Source organism: Myotis lucifugus, unplaced genomic scaffold (genome assembly GCF_000147115.1).
Source record: "Myotis lucifugus unplaced genomic scaffold, Myoluc2.0 scaffold_3, whole genome shotgun sequence".
Taxonomy (NCBI): Eukaryota; Metazoa; Chordata; class Mammalia; order Chiroptera; family Vespertilionidae; genus Myotis; species Myotis lucifugus.
Window position 1 is genome coordinate 18929220 of NW_005871051.1, and position 12684 is coordinate 18941903.

A 12684-nucleotide genomic window follows, 5' to 3' on the forward strand; every position below is an offset into this window, starting at 1 on the left:
TGAGATCACTTCTCCCCAGAGGGGGGCATGGCATGTGACCCCAATGCCCTGCGAGGCTTGGGGGAGTGGCGGCCGAGGGGTCCCGGAGGACCATATGTGCTGCCCCAATCAGCAGCCCCTCCTGCTCCTCTCTGTCCGCAGACAAGCAGTCCCTGCGGTCAGAGCCCTCAGTGGTCATCGTGTCCTGCAAAGATGGACGGCAGCTGCTGAGCATCCCCCGGGCGGGCAAGCGGCACGCCGGGCTCTATGAGTGCTCAGCCACCAATGTCCTGGGCAGTGTCACCAGCTCCTGTACCGTGGCTGTGGCCCGTGAGCCTGGGGCAGGGACTGGGAGGGGGGGCAGTGATGGAGGGGGTTGGGGCAGGGCTAGATGGGCTCTAAGCTGGAGCATAGGGGCTCACTGAGGCTCCCTTTCTCTTGCCAGGTGTCCCAGGGAAGCTAGCCCCTCCCGAGGTACCCCAGACCTACCAAGACACAGCGCTGGTGCTCTGGAAGCCAGGAGACAGCCGGGCACCCTGCACGTACACGCTGGAGCGGCGGGTGGACGGTGAGGGACTGCACAGGCTGGCTGGGGGAAGGGGTGGCAGGTGGAAGGCGAAGAAGCCAGGGGGGCAAGTGTCCTTCCCGGGCAGAGTTCCGCTCCCTAGACTCCTTACAGATAGCACTGGGAGCTTGGGCCACCCCTCTGTGACCTCAGCCCTCCTCCGATGGTGCCCGCAGGGGAGTCTTCCTGGCACCCAGTGAGCTCAGGCATCCTCGACTGTTACTACAATGTGACCCACCTACCAATCGGCGTGACTGTGAGGTTCCGTGTGGCCTGTGCCAACCGTGCAGGACAAGGGCCTTTCAGCAACCCTTCTGAGAAGGTCCTCGTCAGGGGCACGCAAGGTCAGTGCGAGGGGGGGGCGGGGAGGGTGGCCAGATAAAGAAGGGGACCCTAAGCCCAGGATCCACCCCCTTCTCAGAGCACCACAGTTTTGCTGCTAGGGGCACCGTGGTGATGATTTTCCTTGTCTTTCCTCAGATTCCTCAGCTCTGCTACCTGCTGCTCACCGAGACACCCTTGTTACCTCAGGGCCAGCCAGGGCCCCGCCTCCGGACTCTCCTACCTCACTGGCCCCATCCCCGACCACTGCTGCAGCTCCTGGTCCCCCAGGCCCCCAGTCAGCTGCTCTCAGCCCTTCATCTCCCCCAACACCCCCCAGCCAGGCCTTGTCCTCACTCAAGGCTGTGGGTCCACCACCCCAAACCCCCCCACGAAAGCACAGAGGCCTGCAGGCTGCCCGGCAAGCAGAGCCCTCCGCACCCAGTGCCCAGGTCACCCCAAGTAAACCCAAGTCTTCCGTCCCTAACACTGGGACCCCGACCCCAGCCTCCACTCCTCAAGGGGTTAAACCAGCGTCTTCCTCTACTCCCCTGTATATGGTGACGTCCTTTGTGTCTGCACCAGCCCCCGAGCCCCCAGCCCCCGAGCCCCCTCCTGAGTCCACCAAAGTAACTGTTCAGACCCTCAGTTCAGCCAAGGAGATGACCAGCTCCCCTGGCGGCAGTCCCCGCAGCTCTCCGGGGCCGGAGGGCACCTCTCTTCGACAGGGCCCCCCTCAGAAACCCTACACCTTCTTGGAGGAGAAGGCCAGGCAAGCAGAGAGGGGAAGGGATGGAGGACAGAGGGGGGAGTGGGTGGAGCTTAGGGGACACAGGAATTCAGAGAAAAAACTGGACTGCCCACCCAGCATGGGGAAGGTCTGGGTCATCAGCACTATTGAGTTCAAATTTTCTCTGGGCCACACACTGTGCTAAGCTCTGTAGCCATATGATCACATTTAATCTTCATCACTTGGAGAGGAAGCCACTGCATTATTATCATCATCCATTTCACAGATGGGAATACTGAGGTTAGAGAGGTTATGGGATTTGCCTAAGGTACAGAGTCACTGGAGGGCAGAACTGGGACTTGAACCCAGATTTCTAAGATTAAACCCCAGAACCCACACTTGGGTCCCTGCTCGCCAAACCCCAGTCCCCTTAGCCTTCACAATGGTGGTGTCCCCCTCTTTCCTCTAAGCCTGTGGTGTCCCCTTAACACATAGGGGGCGCTTTGGTGTAGTGCGTGCATGCCGGGAGAATGCCACCGGGCGGACGTTTGTGGCCAAGATTGTGCCCTACGCAGCTGAGGGCAAGCGGCGAGTCCTGCAGGAGTATGAAGTGTTGCGAACGCTGCACCACGAGCGGCTCATGTCCCTGCATGAGGCCTACATCACCCCACGTTACCTTGTGCTCATCGCTGAGAGCTGTGGCAACCGGGAGCTCCTCTGTGGGCTCAGTGACAGGTAGCTGGGCATTCTGGGGGAGCAGGGAATGAGAGCAGAGGAAGCTGGGCTGAGATATCACCTGTCTTCCCTGGACCTCCAGGTTCCGATATTCAGAGGATGATGTGGCCACCTATGTGGTGCAGCTGCTACAAGGCCTGGACTACCTCCACGGCCGTCACGTGCTGCACCTGGACATCAAGCCAGACAACCTGCTGCTGGCCTCTGACAACGCCCTCAAGATCGTGGACTTCGGCAGTGCCCAGCCCTACAACCCCCAGGCCCTGCGGCCCCTTGGCCACCGCACGGGCACACTGGAGTTCATGGGTGAGGGCACCACGCCAGCCAGGGTAGGGGGTTGGGGTACTGCCAATGGGACAGCAGCCATAGCTTCCCCCACTTCACCCACATATATGCCATTTATTGGGTGCTTACTGTATGCAAGAAGTCCTTTCTATGTTTGTTTGTTTTTTCCCCAGTTTATCTTCACAATAGCCCTGGAGATTGGCATAACATTACTTCCATTTTACAGATGAGGAAACAGGCAGAGTGAGGTTATTTGTCCCATAGAAGACAGTTTTCAAAGGTGGAGCCAGGATTTGATAAAGCTGGAAAGATAGGAGAACCAATATTAATTTATATAAGTAAGGAAAACCAGCTACCACTTAGCTACCTGCTAAATACTTTATGTTCATTATCTGTATCCTTTAGATTTATTCTGAAAGCCACACTTTACAAATGAGGAAATTGGAGCGCCAGACGGGTTTAATACATTGCCCAGGGTCCTATAGCTAGAAGGGGCAGGCCTGGGATTGTAGCCAGCCAGGCCGATTTCAAAGGCTCTTCATCTTTGAGCTGGCCACATTCACTGTGAATGGGCACTCCACCTTGGAGCTGACCCGAGGGAGCCAGTGACCCTGGTTCTCAGCAACTCCGCGGTTCTGGTGACCCCACCATTCAGAGCCTGGGCTGATTCCTCAGGTGCCCACAGCTCCCCTGGAGGCCACCCCCACTTCCACCCTGCCTGCTGCTCTGGTCAGACCCACCTCAGGGTGGTGGCCTCAGGGGCCTCCCCAGCCTTTTCCTGCTTCCCTGCCACCAGGAAACTGGTTCAACTTGGCCTCTGTCTCCTGTCAGCTCCTGAGATGGTGAAGGGAGACCCCATCGGCTCCGCCACAGACATCTGGGGTGCGGGGGTGCTCACTTACATCATGTGAGTGCCCCGGACCCACCTTCTGCCCACGGTCTTCCCCCTCCCTAGCACGTGTGTACCCAGGTGCCAGTAGCCCTGTCCCTGAGTGCTGTGCCCTGGAGGCCCCCCATACTAATGTCTCCCTGGACCTGTGAGTTGACCCTCTGTTCACATGTCTCAACTGAACTGTCTCCACCACAGGCTCAGTGGACACTCTCCGTTCTATGAGCCAGACCCCCAGGAAACAGAGGCTCGTATTGTGGGGGGCCGCTTTGATGCCTTCCAGTTGTACCCCAACACCTCCCAAAGCGCCACCCTCTTCTTGCGAAAGGTCCTCTCAGTACACCCCTGGTGAGTGGGCCCTACACCTGCCAACCCCCCAGTATTACCTTCTTGGCCTCGGACTGCCCTGGTCTAGCCCATGCCCTGGTCTAACGCCTCCCCTGCCCTAATAATACACTGTTGCTACTACTACTACTAAGTGGTTGTCCTACCCACCATTTAAGACCTATGACACAAGCAGAATCACTGTCCCCATTCCAGAGACTGGGAAACTGAGAGTTGCCCAGAGTCACTCACTAGGGGTAAATCCAGGCGTGGGACTCAGATCTATGGGAGGACAGAGCCCAGCCCTGCTCTAGGCTGTCCCTCCAGGCTCACCATTCCTGGCTGGGCCTGGCAGGAGCCGGCCCTCTCTGCAGGACTGCCTGGCCCACCCGTGGCTGCAGGACGCTTACCTGATGAAGCTGCGCCGCCAGACGCTCACCTTCACCACCAACCGGCTCAAGGAGTTCCTGGGTGAGCAGCGGCGTCGCAGGGCCGAGGCCGCCACCCGTCACAAGGTGCTGCTCCGCTCCTACCCAGGCAGCTCCTAGTGGCTCGGACCACAGCCTGGCCCCGGGATTCCACTCGGGGCTCCCGCTGATGCTGCGGGACATTCCAGGGCCCACGCTGAACTGGGTGGACTCAGGGCTTCGGACACCACCAGCAGAAAAATCCAGCCGGGCTGTTACCTCATGGACCTGCGGGGACAGAGGCCCCGGTTTCGGGGGCTTCGGCCAATGCCACCAGGCCAGAGCCAGAGCTGGAGACTCATTGGCCAGGCTGGGTGGAGTTGGAAGCAGGAAGAAGGGCAAGAACAGAATGGGGAAGTGAGAGGAAGGGGTGGGAGACTCTAGGAAGGTTCTGGGAATGGGGGACAGTGCATCCAGGGGGAAGTAACCCAGGAGGGTGTGAGTGGCTGGAGAGGTGGAAAAGGAAGGAGCCCAGGGTGTCAAGGCCATGGGCTGGGAGTGCCAGTGAAGCAGGGACAGGACATCGGACAGTGACAGGGTGCCAGAGGCAGCGTGTGAGAGAGGGCAGCAAGATAGGGGAGGGAGAGGAGAGAGGACTCAGGTGGGGATGGGATGGGCCAGCTGCCAGCATCCCATTGAAGAATTGTGGAGGGCTGGAGGCAGGAGGCAGGAGGCAGTGGTCACTCAACCCAGTGCTCTCCTGTTGCTTCAGTGAGTGCAGCTCTGGGCTCTGTGTTGGCCCAAGGATGTCCCCATGGCCCTCCATGGCCTTTGCCCTTCTTCCCATTCATATTTATTTATTTATTGACTTTTATGAAGTTTTCCTTCCACCCAATCCTAATTGCTCATGTTGTCCTGACCATCCCCCTCCACCCAAGCCATCCAGCTGTCTGTGCAGCTGTCTGTCTGTCTGTCACAAGGGAAATAAAAATAGCAAGCAGCAGGACCTATGTGTGATCTATGGGGAGAGATGGCTGGGGAGCAAGGTGCTGTGACAGGAGTATTCCAGCCTCCTCTGGGCCAGTGAGAGCCCAGGTGTACCAGCCAGCACCTTCAGATGTCCTCCTCCCTCCCTGGCCCTCCTGGCCCCTTACCTCTCCCTTATTCCTGAGGGAAGAGAGACTTCAGTCTGCTTTTCCCTCTGACGTTTCTGGAATCCTGGCGGGACCCTGAATCCCCACCACAACCCTCTAACCACACTCTGGTGGTCCCCACCCTTTCTCACATGTTCCATCATCACACCTTGGAAGACGCCAGGCTCTGAAATGGACCGGCCCACACCCCAATCCTGGCTCAGCCTTCTTTCTGCAATGCTTCCCAGCTCTGGTCCTGGTGCCCCAAGCAGAGGGGGTTTATCATGATGCGAGCAGGTGGTGTGAAGAGCTGCACAGGAGCCCAGGACAGGCCCACCCCCCATGCTCTCAGTGTCAGACCACCAATCAGGCACCAGCTGTCCGGAGCAGCTGTGAGTTCTCTGGGCAGTGTGTCTGCTGTGACGATGCTACAGACGAGCATTTTCCTAGACCCCAGGGACACCCAGACTGGACCTTCTGATCCCCATGGCAAGCTGCTGTGAAGTCTGCTGGGGGTGAAGGCACCTCGACTCTGGCTGCAGTGCCACAGAATGGTTAGTGGGTTCTAGAACTGAGGTGGGGAGAGAAGGGAGCCAGTTCTCCTTGGGTCCAAAGGGACTGTCCTCCCCCCCTTCACCCCTTGAAAACCCTGTTCTTGACAAAGTGACAAGAATAAAGTTGCCACCATGAGCAGAGAGAGCTGGTGCTGGTGTGTTGCTGATCTAGGTTGAGGGCCCCTTGGCTGGAGCCCAAACAATGTCATCCCAGCCCAGCCTCTCTGGCTTCTCAGGACCTGAGGGAAAAGGCAATACCTATCATCATAAAAACAGCAGTTAAAGCAGCTGGAAGGGACCAGAGAGACATCTTTTAGCTCACCTGTCATTTTAGCGATGAAGATATACAGTTTGCCTGTGAGAATCTGTAATCCCCTACTCACTGCAAGTGTTTTCATATAAAAATGAGGTGCCTGAACTCATATCTTGATAAATGGTAAAATTCCTCTCCCGTCCCCCTTCTGATCTTGAACTCCCTTCGCATCTCCATTGGAAATGGCATATGAACTGCTTGTTCCAAACCCGGAGGAGCAAAGGTAATTTATATCAGCAGAGCTGTGTCAAAATTGCTCTGATCAAAAGGTGACAGTGCTCCATACCCGGGTGGGCAGTTGCCGTAAATGGAAGCAATGCTCTGCCTGGCAGGCTGGACACCAGGCATGTCCTATCACCTCTGGTGCCCCTATACATCAGCTTTGCCCCATAATGGGCCTGGGCCCACCCAAAGTTGCTGAGTCAGTATTAGTGCCAATCTCCAGGGACAGTGCAGCCCATACCGTATCACATGGAGGAGAGTGCGTGGAGATGGGGGTGGCAGGAAGGGATGCTGTTCTTAAACATCTTTACGGTCCTCTCTAGGTTTATCTCAGTTTACCGCCAGGGGGCACAGTGCGGAAATGACAACCCTAGACTCTGGGGTGGGGGTGGGGGTAAGGCGCTTTCGGATTGGTCCGGACAGCCACGTGGCCCTCTCATAATTGGCTGGATGGACAGTTAAGTCCGCCACTTCTCTGGCTTCATTCAAGGAAACCCTCCCCCGCCACTCCCCCCCCTCCCCCCCGCCCCCCCCCCCCCGCCAACACTTGCACCCCTTAACTTACAGTATCTCAGGAAGGGCACATTGTCCCATTGTCCAGGGACCGACTGAGTGTAAAGTTGCCCCCCACAAGGAGTTGAATCTCCTGTCGGCGTGGGGCCCGTCTGGTCCTCCCCGGAGTGGGATGGTACCCCTTGCCTTGGAAGGAGATGGGGCCTTGTCCAGCTGTCCAGCTGTCCAGCTGTCCAGGCGCTGACGCCCGGTGCACCCCAGAGCCGCTCGAGTTTCCCCCCACCCCACCCCCCTAGGCCTATTCTAGCGACTGAGCCAGCATCGCAGGCATCCTCGGGCTAAATAAGGAGCCTGCTTGGGTCAAGGGGCGGGAGCTGGGGTCCCGGGGGGCTTGGGGCAACCACGCCAAACAAGGCAAGGAGGGGAGCGATGTATAAAACCAGGGCCCAGGGCTGAGCACCTGCCCGCGCCCCTACTGTGCCATCGGAAGGGCTTCGCACCGCCTGCTGCCCACCTAGTTCACTCAGGTCCCGAAGTCGACGCCCCCACCCCCACGGTGAGTCCGATCCTCAGACCAGCTCTAGCCACTTCCATCCCGGGGACGTTTTGAATCCGAAGGGCAAAGGCTGAAGGTCGCAGTCTCTGTGTCAGCCTAGACCCCCGTGTCTGTTTTCCGCTGCCCAGATGTCCAAAGCGGCTCCCGCCAAAAAGCCGGGGGCTACGGCCCCGCCTCCGGGATGTAGCCTGGACATCAACGACCCCCAGGTCCAGAAAGCGGCCATTCGTATCCAGGCCTCTTACCGGGGCCACAGGTGAGGGGTAGCCCTAGCGCCTCTGAGGGAAGGGAACTGAACTGCAGAGTCCGCATTCCGCATTGGGGAAGGGCGGTCCTGAGCACTGGGCCAGGACTGCTAAGGCCACTGGGTTTAGGGGAGAGCAGTTGCTGAGGTGTGGCAGGAGGCCGACCAGAGCAGGCCATTTCATCGGGGTAACGATTCAGGAGCGGCCCCTCCCCGCACCTCCCTGTGCTTACGGGCGGGTCTAGTCGGCCGAGGGGGCGGGCAGGGGACTGTGTGCGGGCGGACAGGGCTGCGGGAGGGTGCGAACGGTGTCTGGGAGCTCTGGGCCCTGCCCCTGCCCGCGAGCAGGTCCCGGAAGGAGCTGCGGGAGACCGGGCCGCCGCGCGTGCTGGAACCGCTGAAGGACGTGGTGCTGATCGAGGGCAGCGCGGCCAAGCTGATTTGCCGCATTTCGGCTTTCCCGGACCCATTCATCCGCTGGAGCAAGGACGGCAAGGAGCTGCGCGACGGGCCCAAGTATCGCTACATCTTCGAGGACCCTGACGTAGTCGCCTTGGTGGTGCGCGATGGCGAGCTGGCGGACCTAGGCCAGTACAGCATCAACGTAACCAACCCCTTCGGCCAGTGCTCCGACTCGGCGCGCATCCTCGTGGAAGGTGCGCGCGCCCCGCGTGCAATGCCGCGGAGCAGAGCAGCATCGCCGTCTGCAGCCGGGTTCAGCCGCGCGTTTATCCTCGGGCCTAGCTGAGTCCGGATGGGGATGTGGCCAGCCCAGCCCCTGGCACAGCCTGAGGCACAGAGTAGGGCGCAGAGCCGCATGGCCTGTGTAGTCTTTTCTACCTCGGGATCCCATCCCACCCAGGCCAACAAGTCCGGTATGGGTTTCAACCACTCGACTTCAGAGCGCCAAGGGCACAGCGATCCAGGGGACAGAGCTAGGGTTAGAGAGAGCCCTGATCTTCTGGCTCCCAACCCAGGGCAATCTCCACTATCCAGAGCTGTCTCCAAGGCACCCCGAGAGGTGTGAGCATTCCTGGGCTTTCACCCATAGTATCTCTTCTCATCCTCCATTCAACCCTACGAAGTAGGAGGGGCAGGGATTAATCTCGTTCAACAGCTGAGTCGCTGAAGCCCCGAGAGGCTAAAGACGTGCCCAAGGTCACGCTGAGAGTTCAAATCCATCTCGTATTTAGGGCCGGGTAATAGTTGGGAGGGTGATGCCCCGCCTCACCTTTAGGCCCCTGACTGGGTCGCATTCCCTTCCCCTGTCTCTAGTCCCGGCGAAAATTCAAAAGGGACCGGATAACACTAAGGCGCGCAAAGGCACCACCGTGACGCTGACTGCGGCGATCATGGGCGAGCCTGCGCCCAACGTGGGCTGGACCAAGGACGGCAAGGACATCGAGGAGGATGACAGGCGAGGGCGGGGAGCGGCTGCAAAGGCAGGGCCTGGCGCTGGAGCCTGGGCCGGATGGGGCCCAGAAAACCCGCGGGAGTGGGACGAGGGAGGGGAACTGGGAGGCAAAGAACAGCGCTGGCTAAGAAGCCGGGCCCGGGCAGCCCGTAAACTGACACGCGGCCCCGCCCCCTTCCCCCGCAGGGTTTACTTCGAGATCGGCAGCACCAACACAACGCTGACCATCCGCCGGGCCACCCCCCAGGACAGCGGCAAGTACGAGGTGTACGTGGAGAACAGCCTGGGCATGGACCAGAGCTTCGCTCGCGTGGACGTGGCCTGAAAGGGACCCGCGGAACTTTCGCTCCGTCTCCACGCCTTGGGGTGGGTGGGACTAACAACCCCCTTCTTCTTGCTTAATAAAGCTGCTCTCTCGGACCCTCCGCGTCTGTTCTCTTCTTATGAATCGCCATTTCCACTCCCCGGTACCCACACACCGAAGTCACAGTGTTGGGGGCAGAGGGAAGTTTGGAGAGTGCCTGGTCCAGTGCCGGTATTCACAGAGTAAATCTGAGCGAGATCGGCTTCTCTCACGGTAGGAAGCTGCTTCACTGCCCAGCAGGAGGGCAGAGGCGTCTACGACTCCTTCTTTTCTTTTGTAACCTTCAAGCCTCGCGCTGACCACGTCCGTTTCAAGGGTGACCACACCCCACTCTCCTCTGCAGGCTCGCTTCCCCTGTGACCTACTTTCTCTACTTGAACTACTACCCCCGGGCCCATTCCCAGACGGCTCGTGATCCTAATCCAGGCTCCCGCCTCCACTTCTCATTTCGACCCTCCCCTTCAATCCCTTGGCCACGCCTCCTTGTTCTCCCACAAGTTCCACCCCTTTCTCAGTGGGAACGCGGGAGGAACTTCAGAACTACAATTCCCGGCAGACCCTGCGAAGTTCTCGCGAGTGGCGAGAAGACACGTGCGCGGAAGGAGCCAGCAGTAGCGGGCGGCAGAGCTGGCGTAAAGGGGACTGGGGGTAAAGAGACCCGATGGAGGGGTGGCGAAAGGGGGAGAGGGCCGGGCACGGCCCCTAGACGAAGGGCGGCGCGGAGGTCCGGGCTGGCTCTCCGCACGTCGGATGCAGTCCTAGTCCCACAAGCCCTGGATACGCGAGGTTAGGGTTTATTAGTCAGTTGTGGGGTTCAGAGGGTCAGCAATCAGTCCTCCGAACCCAAAGATTCAGCACTTGTCAGTCTTGGGACACAGGCGATTGGCATATTGTGTTTGGGATGCTAAGGGAACCTGTCTTTTTGATTCAGGGATCATCACCCTGGAGGTTAATTTTAGGATTTAGGTTCAGCATAGAAAGGGTTTTTGCCAGGGGTTGGCGTTGTCAAATGTAGATCAGTGTTAGTTTAATATTTAAAGTGGACTCTTAGGACTGTCGTGAAGTATGTGGGGCTCACTCGGGATTTGACGTTCAATATCAGGATTCACTGTTGGGATGCAGGGCTTAACATCTAGAGTGGGGATGGACCAATTTGGGAATCCGTGGTTTGGGGGTTTGGTTTTTGAAGGTTTGGGGTGTGAGAGGGAGGTCTATTGCTGAGCTTCGGAGTTTGCTGAGCTTTCAGCCAGAAGGAAGTCTGTTAGGGATCAGATTGCGGGGTGTGGATTTCAGAATTTGGGAGGAATCACTGTGAGGTTTGAAGGCTGGCTGGATTTGGGTTGGGATTTGAGATGTGTGAGATGTGTGAGGTGGGGTGCCCAGGGAGGGACTAGATTGAATTTATATCCTGGGAGGGCTCAGTGTTGCTATTTTGGATTTAGTGTTTGGTCGGGGTATGAGTGGGGTTCCAGGATTGGGGTCTGAGATCTGAGCCTAACTTTTCTTTGCTATTTGAGGTTTAGGTCGCAGTTGCCATCATGCTTAAAGCTGTGATCCTGATTGGAGGCCCTCAAAAGGGTGAGGAGCCAGGGGAATATCGGGAGGTGGTTGAGCTGGAGTGGTTGGGAAGCAGAAAACAAAAATATGCTTCTCTCTCCTCTCTCAGGGACTCGCTTCAGGCCTTTGTCTTTTGAGGTGCCCAAACCCCTGTTTCCAGTGGCAGGGGTCCCTATGATCCAGCACCACATTGAGGCCTGTGCCCAGGTAATCCTGTAGGCTCCCCTCTCCCACCTCCATTCATCTCCTTCATGCTGTATTTCCCCCTTTACCAACCATGACCTCTTCCCACCAGGCATAACTCCAGGGACCACCATTTACAAATGACACTATGAATCATCTCCCTCCACCATCACCACACCACCAGTTGTGCAATGCAGTTGTCATGCGTCTTCTCCTAATCTAGCTTCTTGTCTGGCTTCTTCTTGCTCATATTTCACTCCTATGGAATGTGAGATTAGGCAGGAATCTTAGAGACAACTTAAAGCCGTACGTAGCATGAGAAACCTTAATGATAACAAAGCACAGAATCATACTACTCTTGCTCACTATGGAGCTAATTCCTGTATTGCTTTTGGTATTGGGACTGGCAAGGTTGATTTGAGTCCAGTCTCTGCCTGCTAAAAGGAATTGAGCAAATTTCTCACCCTATCTCAGCCGTAGTTTCCTTATTTGTAAAGCGGGGCTGATTAGACCTACTTTGTGGGGTTGCAAAGCTTAGAGATGATGTTTGTAAAGTAATTAGTACAATGTAGACACTTGATAAATGGTATCCTTAACCTCAAGCCGATCTTAAGCTCAGATTGACAGATAATAAATATGAGGGAAATGAATGGATTATCCTGTAATGCAGCTTGATAGGCAAAATCTTTCCTAGGGTGAACCCCACTTCAGATTGGGGGTGGGGGGAATAATCTATAATAATAAAAGCATAATATGCTAATTAGACTGGATGTCCTTCCAGACAACCTTCTGGACGAAGCCGGGGCTGAGAGGAAAGCCCGGGTCCCGGGTGCCAGAGGGAAGCTGGTGCTGGCATCCGGAGGAAGGAAGGCCTACTCTTGCACAAATTTCGTGCATTGGGCCTCTAGTAGAATAATAAAGGATTAAAGGACTCTAACTTTGAGAGTCTTTTAATTAAGGGAAATAGACTCTAACTTCGTCATTGTCCAGAGGAGAAATCGGACCAGCATGGTAAAATGAATGCCCAAGGCCACAGTTGAGACTGAACGTGTGGTTTCTGGATTTTGGGCCAGGACCAGGGATTTCTCCCTCCCATAATTCCCTCCTATCAGATGCTGTTCTTCTCTCAACCTCTTCCCTTGACCTCAGGTCCCTGGGATGCAGGAGATTCTGCTCATTGGCTTCTACCAACCTGACGAGCCACTTACCCGGTTCCTAGAAGCTGCACAACAAGAGTTTAACCTTCCAGTCAGGTCAGGTGTTTGTGCGCATGTGCTGTGTAGGGGTGGGGGAGCAGTGCCCTAAGCATCTGAGTTCTCAGGAGTGGGTTGAGCCAGTATGGCCAGAAGTCACCCTCACACACTAGGAGGTTTCTGAATTCCTGTATATATTGAGT

General features: G+C 57.1%; 3 protein-coding genes across 4 annotated transcripts in view; all 3 read left to right on the forward strand.

The window, feature by feature from the left end:
• Positions 1–5241, forward strand: part of LOC102422325 (striated muscle preferentially expressed protein kinase) — a 39739-nt gene extending 34498 nt beyond the window's left edge. The window contains 9 exon segments of the mRNA XM_023761639.1: positions 142–309; positions 425–547; positions 721–888; positions 1025–1637; positions 2091–2330; positions 2413–2636; positions 3447–3522; positions 3703–3852; positions 4184–5241. Coding sequence (XP_023617407.1) covers positions 142–309; positions 425–547; positions 721–888; positions 1025–1637; positions 2091–2330; positions 2413–2636; positions 3447–3522; positions 3703–3852; positions 4184–4376 — 1955 coding nt within the window. The 3' untranslated portion in view covers positions 4377–5241.
• Positions 5242–5255: 14 nt separating this feature from the next.
• On the forward strand, positions 5256–9604 carry LOC102434444 (CAVP-target protein). Of its 2 annotated transcripts, XM_006082562.3 has the most exons (5): positions 5256–5922; positions 7655–7782; positions 8119–8426; positions 9046–9187; positions 9371–9604. In XM_006082562.3, exons 1-5 carry the CDS (start codon positions 5920–5922, stop codon positions 9507–9509), a joined length of 720 nt encoding a protein of 239 aa, XP_006082624.1. In that variant the 5' UTR covers positions 5256–5919; the 3' UTR covers positions 9510–9604. The 2 variants fall into 2 exon arrangements, with proteins under 2 accessions (XP_006082624.1, XP_023617421.1); XM_023761653.1 differs by lacking the exon at positions 5256–5922 and having other exon boundaries at positions 7545–7782.
• Positions 9605–10196: 592 nt separating this feature from the next.
• Positions 10197–12684, forward strand: part of GMPPA (GDP-mannose pyrophosphorylase A) — an 8598-nt gene continuing 6110 nt past the window's right edge. Inside the window, exons 1-4 of the mRNA XM_023763396.1 lie at positions 10197–10334; positions 11072–11126; positions 11215–11312; positions 12438–12541. Coding sequence (XP_023619164.1) covers positions 11087–11126; positions 11215–11312; positions 12438–12541 — 242 coding nt within the window. The 5' untranslated portion in view covers positions 10197–10334; positions 11072–11086. The remainder of the gene's footprint in view (positions 10335–11071; positions 11127–11214; positions 11313–12437; positions 12542–12684) is intronic.

Bases quoted from the DNA above. Each gene is read 5' to 3' on its own strand.
- LOC102434444 (XM_006082562.3), top strand. The intron at 7,783-8,118 runs GTGAGGGGTAGC...GCCCGCGAGCAG, and splicing joins GCCTCTTACCGGGGCCACAG to GTCCCGGAAGGAGCTGCGGG. The intron at 9,188-9,370 runs GCGAGGGCGGGG...CTTCCCCCGCAG, and splicing joins GACATCGAGGAGGATGACAG to GGTTTACTTCGAGATCGGCA.